At 40.0% G+C, this 13,548-nt stretch overlaps 1 protein-coding gene across 1 annotated transcript in view; it reads right to left on the minus strand.

The window, feature by feature from the left end:
* Positions 1 to 13,548, minus strand: part of itga9 (integrin, alpha 9) — a 54,602-nt gene that overhangs the window by 22,702 nt on the left and 18,352 nt on the right. The window contains exon 15 of the mRNA XM_028468819.1: positions 11,406 to 11,566. Within this exon, the coding sequence (XP_028324620.1) occupies positions 11,406 to 11,566 (161 nt within the window). The remainder of the gene's footprint in view (positions 1 to 11,405; positions 11,567 to 13,548) is intronic.

Here is a 13,548-nt window from a genome sequence, read left to right on the forward strand (position 1 = left end):
ATTGGTTATCAGCTCAAACATACCAAATTCATCAGCATGTTATTTTTACTACAGTCTTTCAACGACAGCCTGATTGAAGGCCAGTGCTAACTTTAGCTTCATTTATTGTATTTATCTCCATTTGAAATCCAGCCAGCCACCGATTAATAGATAAATGTGCTCCCTCGTACCTCTGTTCCTACTGCTCTTGCTCTCACATGGCAACACTCCCAACAATGTGTTTGTCTTTGCTCTATTTTCAGTATCGCTGCACAAACATGTCAGTTGACAGCCATGCTCTTTGCTCATAAAATGACTCCATGGATGTGATACAGAGCTGTTGAAAGTGAGCAGTAGGGTTAGTGGTACGTTTCAGTTTTTTCATTCTCTGAATTCTTGCACCGACGCCTCCGTCACCATCACGTCTATCTACCTTTAACCTCCAGACGATCCTTACTGTTCCCTGACAGACGGGAGTAAAGTCAGCATGAGGACAAACCCTAAGAAGCAAAACATCATCAGCTCTAGAAAAAGAGAAGAAGAATATGGAAGACATCCTTTTAGGGAAGCAGCTTTGGCTTTTTAGGAACTGGGAATCAAACCCACACAAGGTGGTCTCTGTCACCTGATGAGCCTGAGAATAAAATAACAATATAAATAACTATAATAACGTATTAAAATATCAATTAGTTATTTTGAAGTCTTCGTGGTTGGATAACAGCTTTCTAAAGCAGTGGTTCTCAACTGGCCTGGCTTTGAGACCGATGTTCCATACATGCAGTACGGTACAGAGAAGCCGCGACCCAGATCAAGCTACATTTTCAAGGTCTCCAATTTATTCAATGAAAACATGTTGCAGTTTGAAATTAAAGTGTAATGATGAACAAAAGGTTGTCATGCTAATGAGGATTTTTTTTCTCCTTTTAACACCCAACTATTTTAATTGAAAGCCAAAAAGAAAAGTGCATAGATGCCATTCTGAGTCCTTCCAGATTAAAAGACAGTAATAGATATATTTTTTTACTCTTTTATTGTCCAGTTAAAGGCCCGCAACCCACTAGAAATGGGTCCGCAACCCTCTTTTGGGTTGCGGACCCACTAGTTGAGAATCACTGATCGAAAGAATACGAGGATGAAAATTCAGTTCAATTGTACTTGAGCAAGAAATCTTCCAATTTTAAGTTAAACAGTGAAATGCTCACCAATATGAGCCAAAATGTGTGTATGTGTTTAGAACGCTGTGGTACCCCACAGCCGTGAGAAAGTCAGATAGCAGTGAAGCCTGTTTAACAGTTTCACATGAAAGTAAACTGAATATATGACTGTGAATTCTCCATCAGTCTGATATCAGTCCATCAGTTGGACATACATAGCCTGTGTTTATAATTACTCCACTTAATCAAAATAAAGGCTTTACTTTTCTGTTTATGAAGTTGGTTGCTGTTTGGAAAAATCAACAAACCTCTGAGAACTTCCTGCCTTTCAGAGATTAACTTCCTTTAAAAAAAAAAAAAGCTGATAAATCTGCTTTGTAAATAAACAGGAAGTCTGCATTAGGACTTTTGCATGAATTATTGCATAAAACTGTCTTTTTTTTTTTGGACAATGGTAAATTTTAATGACGTTAGTGGTTTAAGTTTTCTCATCGATAAAAAGACAGTAATGTCTGCACGACGCTGTAATAGCAGAAATGCACAGATAACGGCTCTTCCATCTCAGCAGAAAACACCGGTGTGATGGATGTGATAACAGGAGGGAGGAGGGCTCTGAATGTTGAGTTTTTCTAACAGAGCTTGGTGTGTTTGCAGGCGTTTGGGTCGACTCCATCCTGGCGATAGAGGAAGCCTCCAGATGCATCCTGCTGTGGATTCCGTCACTGTGGATGAATCTGGGACACTTTGCTTCACTGTTATTGTTGGCACCATTGTTTTCAGACAAAGCTCTGATAAAACTGCACCACGTAAAAACCCAGTGTGGTCAAATCCATTTAATGGAGCAGCTCACAGCCTCTGCAATGTCTCGTGTATACAATCCATCCATTGTGACGTCGCTGCATGTTTATAAAGGAAGCATATTTTGATATTGACGGCGACTCCACTTTATATATACATAATAATAAATGAGTGAAGCAGTGGGTGATGATCACAGATTATCCTCCACACTAACACATCCAGGACAGCATTTAAGACATTGAACATGAAGCACAGAGTTTCCTCAGCAGTGGAAGTGGGAAACATGGAAAGAGCGACTCTTTCATTGTGGTCAGGCTTGGCCACCCATTATGTTGCACTGCGGTGTCATCGTGTGGCAAAAAAGCAGCCGAAAGTCTGCAGCAACATTTTGCTGGGCATGTTTGGCTGCCAAAATCCACAACCCAATAAATCTGCTGAACCTTTGGTGTCGATTAGTATGAAGACGTGAAAAAGATGGATTTACGATGGCAAAAACCCAGAATGCCATACAGATGCCATACCATGATAATACCTTCCTTGCATTGTGCACGCACACGGGGAAATATGACTTGTTTTACGGTCACGAAAGTCGGCTGCACTCAGAAAGCAGCCTCGGAGAAGAAGAAAAGTTTATGCTGGCACAACCATGTAGGGAAATCCTGACGAAAATGTAACCAAGGGCTAAAAATAAACCTCAATCCCTCCTCTTAAGTATGAGAGTAAAAGCTATTAATACGGATATCTAGAGCCAAAGCAGTCAGCTGCAAGTATTTATATGAAAGTGTCCTGATGACATTTTACTCTTGATTTATTGTCATGGCACACAGCTTGGGTTTGTATATACATAGATGTACATGAGTGCATCAATGTAAGTATTTATGTATAGGCTATGTATGACTGTAATACATGAGGTAATATGTTGCGCATTTTGGTTTATAGTCAGTCATGAGTGTAATAGAAGACAGCTGGCATTGATTCCGCTCTATAGTTGTGTTGTTTCAGCTCTCTCCGCTCTTTTGGCTTGAGGTAAATGAAATGCTCGGAACACTTTGGGGGGTTTGCACAATTCTGTTGAACTTCACAGAAGGAAACAAAGCAGGCAGTGTGGTGGCACCGCTGGGTCTCCACGTGCCTGACAGGGTTTCTGGGACTGTGTCTATACAGTAGACTGATGGGTAGGGGGACGCACCGGCAGGAACTCCTGCGTTGCCCTTTTCTTCTCAGTTTCCTGTTTGTCTCTGGAGAGCAGACTTGGGTCAGACAGTAAGTGGAGGAGATTTTCTTTTTTGCATTTCGTTTTGGTTTGTTCTGAGGTGAAGTTAGACTGATTTCACTGCTGAATGCAGTTCAACTATGATTAGGTGACGTGTCAATCACAAAGTGTAATAAATGGAACTTTCAAAGACACAGAGGGATACTCAGCAGAGTTTTGGAATAAATACAGCACAATCGGTCAACGTTAACCATCAACAAAATGTATCATCTCTGATGCATCAATATCTAAATGGAACTCAAATATTGACACATGCAAAACTTTAAATTACATACGATGATAAATAATTGGATTATTCATCAATTAAAACACAGAAACAGACAATCATAGTATCCAGTGCATTGGAATGAACATAACTTGCATGTTTTTGGGCAGTGGGATGAGGAAGTATATTCAAGCACAGGGAGAACATGCAAACTCCACATAGAGAGAACACAGCAAGTGGGGCTTAAACTGCGCTACTAATCATTTGCCAACCACGCAGTACCTCCATGTGCCCTGATGTTTATTTCAGCTTCACATCAGAATGAGCTTTAGTAATATGCTTTTTTTTTTTTTAAAAAAAAAAAATGTTTTATTTATGCATACCATTTATTATGCTATAACAGGATTGAAAGCAGGGATATCAATCCAATGCAAGGCTTTACATACAGTATGCCATCTCCACCAATTATGCAAATATATTAAACTACTACAAATGGTTGTCTGTTGTTGGTAAATAATAATAAAAAATTAAATAAAAATAATGATTTAGACAAATGAGATACAAACCGGCTGCAGTCTGATGCTAACAAGCAGATAAACAGCTAGTTTGAAACATCATCACATTTCAATTCAATATAAGTAGGTGATGATGTGCAACAATAAGCACAGCCTATAAAAAGGTGTGAATTTGAAAGAATAATGACTTGAATATTCAAAGCATGCTCCAATAATAGCAGTGGTTATCATAAGAAAAGTTCAGTGGACACTCAAGTAATTCAGAAGGACAACAAATGTTAGGGAGCCATGATATATAGGCCACGGTGTGATGTAGGCCATGGGAGAGAAGAGGTGGTGGTGGTGGTGGGGGGCCAGGATACATTTACAAGCTAAATTGGAAAAGCAACTGTTACAGGCAGGGCATTAGCTGCCTATTTTAGGTCCTCCTTGGAGACTGTGATGCTCGCACGGTGCTACACAAAAGCCACTCATGACCACAAATGGATCTGGCTTTGGCAGCGTTTCAAGGCTCACGTGCGCTCAGAGGTAATGGATCTCTGGAGGAAAAACACGTGTGATGACATCTAAACTGCTGGTGATGTAAACACAGGCGGAGTGAGGAACAATTAACACACAAATACCTGAAACGTATATGCTACGACAAGCAGTAAATCAAAGAGCTCCAAAAACCTAAACAGCGCTGACACAATGACTAACGGAGGCTTTGAAGGAGAAGTAATATAGGCCTGCAGTATAAACTATATCACAGGGGAATGATGACAGGCAGGAGGCAGCTAAAATCAACAGGGAAGTTTGGCTTTCATCCAACTTTTATCATGCATAAATAAACCAAACCTTATTAAAATACCACTGTGATTTAAATGTTAGGGATTCATATATGCATACACGATAGATGGATGTATAAAATTCATTATGTCTTGGTAAGGTTTATGTTTAACGTGTTCTTCTCAGAAGTGATGTTTCCAAAACATCTAGCACCAATCTAAAGATCATAAATTTGACTAAGAGAAAAAAGGCTGGACTGCAATACGATCGAAATGGAGTCAATGGCTCTCATTTATCAACTGTTCATACGTTCAGATCTGAGCGCACGACGTGCGTTTGACCAAATACACTTAAGCTTCGGTGTTCGTCAATTCTGATGTGATCGTACGCTACGATCAGATCGCACGTCAGGTCTGAGCTTGTGTACGCAAATCTGAGTGTGTGAATTTGTTGTTCAGTACAGCCTAATGTGAGTGAGACGAAAATTAGTAACAAACAAGCCTTAGCTGTTATTGAAACATAAGAAGACACACCTTCAGAACAGATAAAAAAGCCCACATTATTACTGATACCTGCATTTCTTTGGCTTTCCTTCAATGGAATACTGGATAAATCCACTGACAAACCCTGCTACCGGGCAGGAGCGCATAGGTCCAACAGTGAGCAACACGCACCCGAATCACAGGAGCACTGCTTCGGTTCTGTGTTGGCCCAGCAGGGGAACGCTGTTGTCTGGGGTTTACGTATGCACGGACTCGCAATCGCCAGCCTGACTCATCTACTTTTTCTTGATGAAAATTTAAATAATTGTCTTGACGAAAAAGCAGGGATTTACGCTCTTCGGCAGTGGATGAGTAAACTTTCATTTAAACCACCATGTGCCATTGGTTAAATTAGAAAAGCACATCTTTGTTTTTCTTCATCTCAGCTGTGAGGATGCTGATTTTCACCTTGGAAACGTTTATTCACACGCTGGTCAGATTTGCACCCGTTTTCACGCAACGTTGATAAATGAGGGCCATTATCTCCAGATATAAAAGCAGACCTTTTTACTTGATGAGGAATGAGATGTGTTCATATGGTCCCAGATTCTGATATTATGTGATTAGTGAGAACACACTGATGACCAGCTTTAGAAGCTCCTGCATCAAAAGTAAAGCCACATAATCAGGCCCAATCTTTTTTTCCTTGTGTAGTTTCTAATATCTGTTATGACTTGGACTGAAGACAGTGTGTTTGCTAATCCCTACAGGCGACATCTGACAATGTTCTTATAAATCTGTTGGATTTGGATCCTGTCCTAGAGCCCTGCTCTGTGTGGTTGGACATGCTGCTGTTTCAGCTTAATCTTCTTTGACAGTACAAGACATGTATTTATAGAATGGAGCTATTAAAAATATTGTGTTATGACTTTATTTGGAGATAGTGAAATGGTGTTTACAGAGAGATTTCTTTTGTAGTTTGAAAAAGCTGCCACTACCCCAAGCGAGCAGCAAGAACGTCAGAACAGAAGCAGTCACAAGTTCAACAAGAGTACAGTGAAGCTATCATCCAAGAACTACAACACTAATACATCTGAACTCAAATAATATATCCTAGTGTACGATACAGAAGGCCTGACCGAAGTTAAAAACATGCAGGATACAAGCCATCCAGCAAAAAAGTTGGTGACTATTGACACATTTTGAGGATAGATTTTTAGAGGGTTGGTAAATTCAGTTCTCCTGTCGGTACCTGAATGCAGCATATGCTTAGCAGTGATTACCAGCAGGTATACCTGGCCTTTAAAAGCCATGAACATCTTTGTCTCCATTCTGCTGCTCACCATGCCTGCCTGATTATCCACAATAACACATCCACTTTCCCAACACTAATAAACAGAAAACCTCAATATACTTTAGGAAAAAGTGAGTTTGCACATCCACACTATTTCTCATGAGGAATGATTTATAATTTGGTCCGTTTGCATGTGAACAACACTGAAACAATTTCCCTCTAAGCCCTCTGTCCAGCTTCATAAGCTGAGGAAATATGCCCCAAATAAACCAGATGCCAAAGAGCCAAAATGACTTATTACAACATAGAAAACTGAAGAATTCCTGACTTTTTTTCTCTCCTGTAAATGAGTCATTTCCATCTCACGCACAGCACCACTCCTCGGCTGAACTTTGAATCCTACATCAGTCATCACGACCGGATCCCCCTCCCTAAACGTGTGGTACCATTGGAGTAAAAGTCTGTGTGGAGTTTATTTTTGTTCCATATGACCAAAGAGAGCACATCTGGAAGGCCTGTATGATGTTTCCCGATGCCAATAAAAACAAAGTAAAAATGATCATGATGACAGGCTTGTTTGAGGGATTTTCTATTGAAATAAAAATCCAACATTCACTGATTAGCTTCTGTGCATCCTTGTCTTCTCAGTCCTCCGTGATTTACTGAGCATCGCTTAAACTTTTCTTAACCTCAGATAAACAATTGTCAAACACGTGCTTCAAGTTTTTGTCCATATCTGAGCTCAGACTAAAAAAGTCAACAAATAAAGTCCACAGATGGTTAGAAACGTAAGAGGGGCTCAGAATAGCTCATGGCCTGCTTCCACCAGCCCTTATGCAACAGGGCTCGAGTGCTCAACCCTGACATGAAGACTTTCAATGAACAATAGCAGCTCGCAGCTCCAGTGATGCTACAATGCTCTGTTGTCATGTGTTTTCACTGCATGTTTCATGTGAAAAGGGGGTGCATGGGTAGGATGCACAAAACCCACCAACCCACCCCTTAGAATGCAGTTTGTTGGGCATCCAGCTGGTTTCCATTATCATACCTTTGGTAAGTTAAGTAACGTCCAGCTTATGCAGGCAGCAAGCTTGGGGAGTAATGGATTACAAGTAATGGCGTTACGTAATCTGGATACAAAACAATTGTAACTGTAATCCATTACAGTATATTAAAAAAACATGTAATCAGATTACAGGTATTTAAAAAAAAAAGGGGGGATTATTTAGATGGATTAAATTTGAAAAGCAAGCGGAATATACTGTACATCCGTCCAGCAGACACATGACAATTCACCGTAAGGAAGACGTGAAACCGACGCGCTGTCTGTGTGTGTGTGTGTGTGTGTCAGCATGAACCCAAAGCTTTTACTGCATGGAAACACGAACATCATTTTTCATCCAATAAGGAAAACATTATCACAGTAAAATGTGAGTGATGACTGCCTGCTGTTAAAATGTTGTCGTCATCCAGGGATTTCACGTCCAATCTAAAGAAACCTCCACAGGTAAAATTTGCCGAAAAACACAGAAATACAGTTGGCTTGTGGATCTGTCAATACTTCCTTTTACTACTAAAACAGTATGACATACCTAGCATCGGGGGGGGGGAGATTGGGCTGTAGGTGCTGAGGTTAATGTTCAAAAAATGTAACGAAGTGGCTAGCTATACGTAGACGGACAGACAACCCCCAGTACTATTCCGGCGCTATTCGTATGTGACCGATGACGTTACCGGAAGTCATGTGACCATTCTGTACGGACAAAAAATGGCCAAACAAGCGATACACGTACAAAGTCACGGTGGCAAGAAATTAAAATCTACTTCAGAAAGTTAGAGTTATGGTTAGCTAGTCCGTAACGTAGTTTAGGATTAGGGTTAGTTAGTCCATAACGTACTTTAGGAATCTACGTATTAATAGCAAACAGAAGTACTGGCCATTGAGGGGCGCTACGTATGATTACAACAATTCATAAATACGTAGCATGTCTGTAACGTACTTTAAGAATCTACGTATTAATAGCACACAGAACACACAGAATAATACAAGTATGTAGCGTCTTAGTCACGTGACCTATCATGTTACCTAAACTGGCCAATGAGGGGTGCTACGTACGGCTAGTATGTTGATACGTCTACGTGCGGATTGCCACTGCCAAAACTTAATCACCCATGTTATATCGTAACATCTGTACAGACGTGGTAAAGAAACTGGTTCGATTCGTAAACACAAGCGTGTTATGAACTGGTCACTGTCGGCCGTGACCACGCTAAATAAAACACGGAGGGGTGAATTACGAGGATGAATCCTAACATCTGAGCTCCGACAAACCCTCAACACTAACCACCTCCGCCCTCCTCTCAGTCCCCTGCATCCTCATGTTGCCTTCACTGATCGCCAAAACTGTAGGAATTACGTAGCGTGACTGTAAAAGGTGATTTTACAGTGAGCAGGTACACATATTCTATCCTTTTGTGTCGTTATTTACGTTTGGTGTTGAAATAATCCAAAAATAATCAGTTACATTACTTTAATATAGTGATACTTAGAGTAAGTTACTGATTCCATTTTTTAACAAGTAATTTGTAATTGTACCGGATTACTTTTTAAAAGTAACCCTGACAACCCTGGCAGGCAGAACATATGAGGAAGATAAACAAAGTCATTGGTGCACTAGATTATATCTTAGCTAGGAGCAGAGCCACATCACGTCTGATCCTGATGATACGCAGAGCTACTCTGGGTGTTCAGGACAAATGTGATGCATGATAACTTAAACTCATGGGAGTCACTTATCTTCCTAAGTCATACTTACTGGGTCCTTCACTTTTCATGCATTTCTACTATCATTTACCTTGTATACAGTCTGGGGCGGGTTGTGGTTTGTGCACCACACCTGACTGTGTGCAGTCCAGTCTAACTTTTCAGCTTTCAGTGACTATGTTCCGGTTGTGTCTAAAGCAATGCCTACAATTACAGACCTTATGCAGCTCCAGGGGAGGTACGTTATTTACTCAAAAAGCACAAACTGAAGAGCAAACAAGAAAAAATAATGTCAACATTGTGGATGCATTTTACCAATTTTTAGTTAATGCTAAAGAAAATATAGTGTTAATTATAAAAAAAAAAACACACACATACAAAAGTCAATTTTTACGCTGCATTTCTTTGTTTCCCACCATGACCACTGATGAATTGCTGTTAGAAATATAAATATAGCAATTGTATTCAAACAGGAGATATGTTTTCCTTTTTACCTTTTATTTAACCAGCTAGATATATTATCTAGATATATTATCTGCAAGATAAAGTGCCAAAGTAGCAGCATCCTTGCTTGTATGTACAATAAACAAAAAGGGCTGTTCTAAATTCTATATTATATGCAGTTTATTATATATAATAAAATAAACCAAAGAAGCAGCTCAAGTACCACAGTGCTTTTTAAAATATTAGTTAATCCAATCAAAATATCCATATAAAATATTTTGTGTAACTAACATTTAAATAGATGATTATTGAAAATGTTTGCATCTATTATTGATTACTAAGTCTGCATGACGATGCATCTATACACCAATTATTTCTCTCAGCCCAACAAGAAAGCACAAAAACCTTTGGTCATCTCGTGAATAAAAACCCTCTAAGGAAAACTGGAACCCTGCACCAACATCAAAGTCTATCCAGGAAAGGAGGGGCAACATAACAACTCTTAGCTGAGCAAAAATGTGGCCTGGATGGCACTTTCAGTGTAAGTGTGTTTATCTCCCAAGAAGAGAGATGTCGCTGATATGTGGCACTATAACGTGTGGACAACAGGACGATAATTTACGTGCCCACCCACGGACCGTGAGATGTTTGGTCCACGTTAACTTTTGTTTATAGAAGCTATTTGACATGGCTTACCTCAGCGCTAATGATGAATCTTTCAAAACTTTGAAATGTAGGAAAAATGTACGTGTAAAATGATGAATTTGGATTACTGAAGAACTGTCTTTAGTCCATGCAGCTTTCCATCTAATGCACTAGCTTATTCTGCACATCATCCCAGTGTAGTGGAGCTTGTCCGACACAAAGCCAACATCGGGAGAATCAAAAGTAAGTTTTGAGACTGCTGTGACCCTAAAATACATGTTTTCTGACTGTAGGACATGCAGTGCCAATGTAATACCCTGTAAAAACATCGGAGGATCAAAAAGAAATGTCCAGTCAGCTCAGAGGCTTGACCTCATAACCTTGGAGCTGTGAGGCAAATACAGGATTCACCACGGCCCATCTCCACGAGTACGATGTGTAAGTTGACTTGACAAAATGAGCTTTCTGGTATATATATGTGCAGTGTATTTATGAGGACCCTTTAATGACAGGAGTGCCATTGAAATACCAGTGAAATTTACATGTCTCTGCATGAGCAGAGGGAAACATGGAGACAATCTGTGGCTGCAGGACTAAATCACAGGGGAACACAGTAGAAGGACTATGTGATGACAAAGGAGGCTGTGTTTCATGTTCCCGTCACTTTCTACAGGCACAAATGTGAGCAGCATGGAGCAGGAACCATCAAGAGCATGACCGTCACCTTCAACCTAACACAGCAGGGTGACAAGTACGGCTTCCACTGCTGATCCACAGCCTGCGGCTCCAGAAACCTTTTCATTTACCACTCTGGGTAGACAAACTTTATCTTGGCTTTTTCATTTTCCTTTTTGTTTTCATCTGTCCAAACGTTTTAGTTGAACAGTCACGCACCAAACCCCTCCAAAAATCTCACAACATCCATTGGAAAAAAAACAAACCACAAAAGAAAAAAAACTGAAATCACTTATCAACAGTGCAGAGTGAGATTGGTAAGTGTCATTAGAATGTAAGTGAGAGATCAGCTGAGGACAGAAAGGAGCACATGGACAAACCAGCACAAACCACATGCTTTGAAACTTACTTTAACGAAGGCCGTGTAGTGCTGGCATTCCTCTTTGTTGATGCCCAGACTGAGCTTCTGGCTCATCTGGCTGATCTGGGATCCATTCTGGGTGAAGTAGACCCGGGAAGACTGGCTCTTCTGTCTCTTATCCACATCAGCTGTTAGGTTATACAGCAGCTCTGAGGAAAAGAAACAACACGGCACCCCTATTTTTTCAAGGAAATTGTGATAAAATGCACAATCCAGATCCAATCCTGATTAAACTCGCTGGGATAATTGAGGAACCAACCTGATATAACTGAGAACTGAGTCAAATTTGATAAAGATCAGTCAATTATGAACCAAGTTATGAGTTTTTAAAATTTCCCCGATGACGAGAGATAGAGATTTTTCCGTTTCTGAAACTGATCCATAGTCAGTGTACTGATCCAGATCCCCACAAAAGGTTAAGGGAATCTTCCATGGCATAAGGTCTATCTTTGGTTAGAATTTTCTCAAAATCATAATTCTGTCAAACGACTTACAAACAAATAAATCAACTCCGGTGAAACAAGTAGCTCCTTGGTGGAGGTCATTATTATTTTGGCTTTGAAAGCATCACACAAATAATCATAATGTTTTAAAGCTGCTCTGCTCTGATTGACTCTTGATATTTTGAGCTATAACTTGCATTTGCTGTTTGACAATAGAATGCATGTTAAACTAGACAATATTCTAAAATCAAGTGAGACAGTGAGGGGAATTATAAAGCTTAAACATTAAATATTACTTTAATGGCTTACCTTTATCTAAAGTACAGAGTACGACTAGTACAACAGTATCTTTACATATTAAGGCTTAATATATTCAGACAAGGTTTTTCAGGAAATGTATCTCCTGACATGTTTCAAATGCCAACTGATAAACATTTCCTGAAAAACCTTGTCTGAATGAACAAAACCTTAACAAAAGAAGACAAAATGAACTCAATTATCAGTATCTTTAAACATCATGCCTGCTGGCCTGGATTATGAGACTCTGACAAACAAACCAACCTTAGACCAACTTTTAAGTTGGAAATCTTAAGCATGAAGTAATCATTAGCAGGGTTTCTGAGAGCGCAGTGTATTGGGTCCAGGGCATTTACAATCCATTTCTCTGAATGAATCAGGCTCATTCTGAGGTCATTTCCTCACGATGGTAAAACGGTGGGAGGTGTGGTAAACACGCCCCGGAAGGACCATGCCTGCTGTTTTTAATTCACACACACAGAACATCATGAGCTCAGAGTGGAGGAGGCAAAGGAAGGATTCATTATGTATGGGAGTCACCAAAAACACAGCACTGCACTTTCCATGGCGTTCGCCAGACAGCTGAACAGAGAGGCTTTATTTAAGCCAGCCAGGACAGAGTCATTATGTAAGGACAGGACTCCTGCCGGGGGGTGCCGGGAATGACCCCACCCAAACACTGGATCAGGACTACACCTCAACACCCAACAGGCACCGCACCCACAAGCCACTCAGTCGAAGGTGAAAGGGCAAACCGTAGACCTCAGTGTCCATCAGACCCCAACAGCAGCAGCTGAGACACTTACCATATAGAACACAAAATATCTCATATATAAGCCTAATGTGACCCTATTATCAATAACAACTGGCTGTATCAATAAATACAGGGCAAAAAAACACATAAGAACTTAAAAAATGCCAAAACTGCTATTATTATTATTATTTCCACATTTACCTCTGACCAGAAAAAGCAAGCTTAAACATTTTGACAAATGTTAGTTGTTGGATAACAAAGTCAACTGTTGCTAATAGGCCACTCCATGTGACTCCACACACTTTGTTCCCTGATTATTCAATAGGCACACTGTCGTTTTGTAGTTAGATTGGATTAATACTTTTTGAGATATGGATAATTTAGTGAGGAAGAGCTGTATTACCATAACACATTTCAGTTCCCTATGTGGTGTAATTTGTGAGATATTGGAAGCTGAAAATGGACGCACAAAAATCGACACAAACCCCCCTACCTAACTTGTCCATATTTCAAACTTAAAATGTACAGTGTGCAAATTGAATTATTAAGGAACAATTGGTAAACATTTCTAAATTTTATTAGACCGGCGTGCGTGGGATGACGTGATAATTTGTTGAAATAACATGAAATGACCCTA

The sequence above is a fragment of the Gouania willdenowi genome, chromosome 15 (assembly GCF_900634775.1).
Source record: "Gouania willdenowi chromosome 15, fGouWil2.1, whole genome shotgun sequence".
Classification (NCBI taxonomy): domain Eukaryota; kingdom Metazoa; phylum Chordata; class Actinopteri; order Blenniiformes; family Gobiesocidae; genus Gouania; species Gouania willdenowi.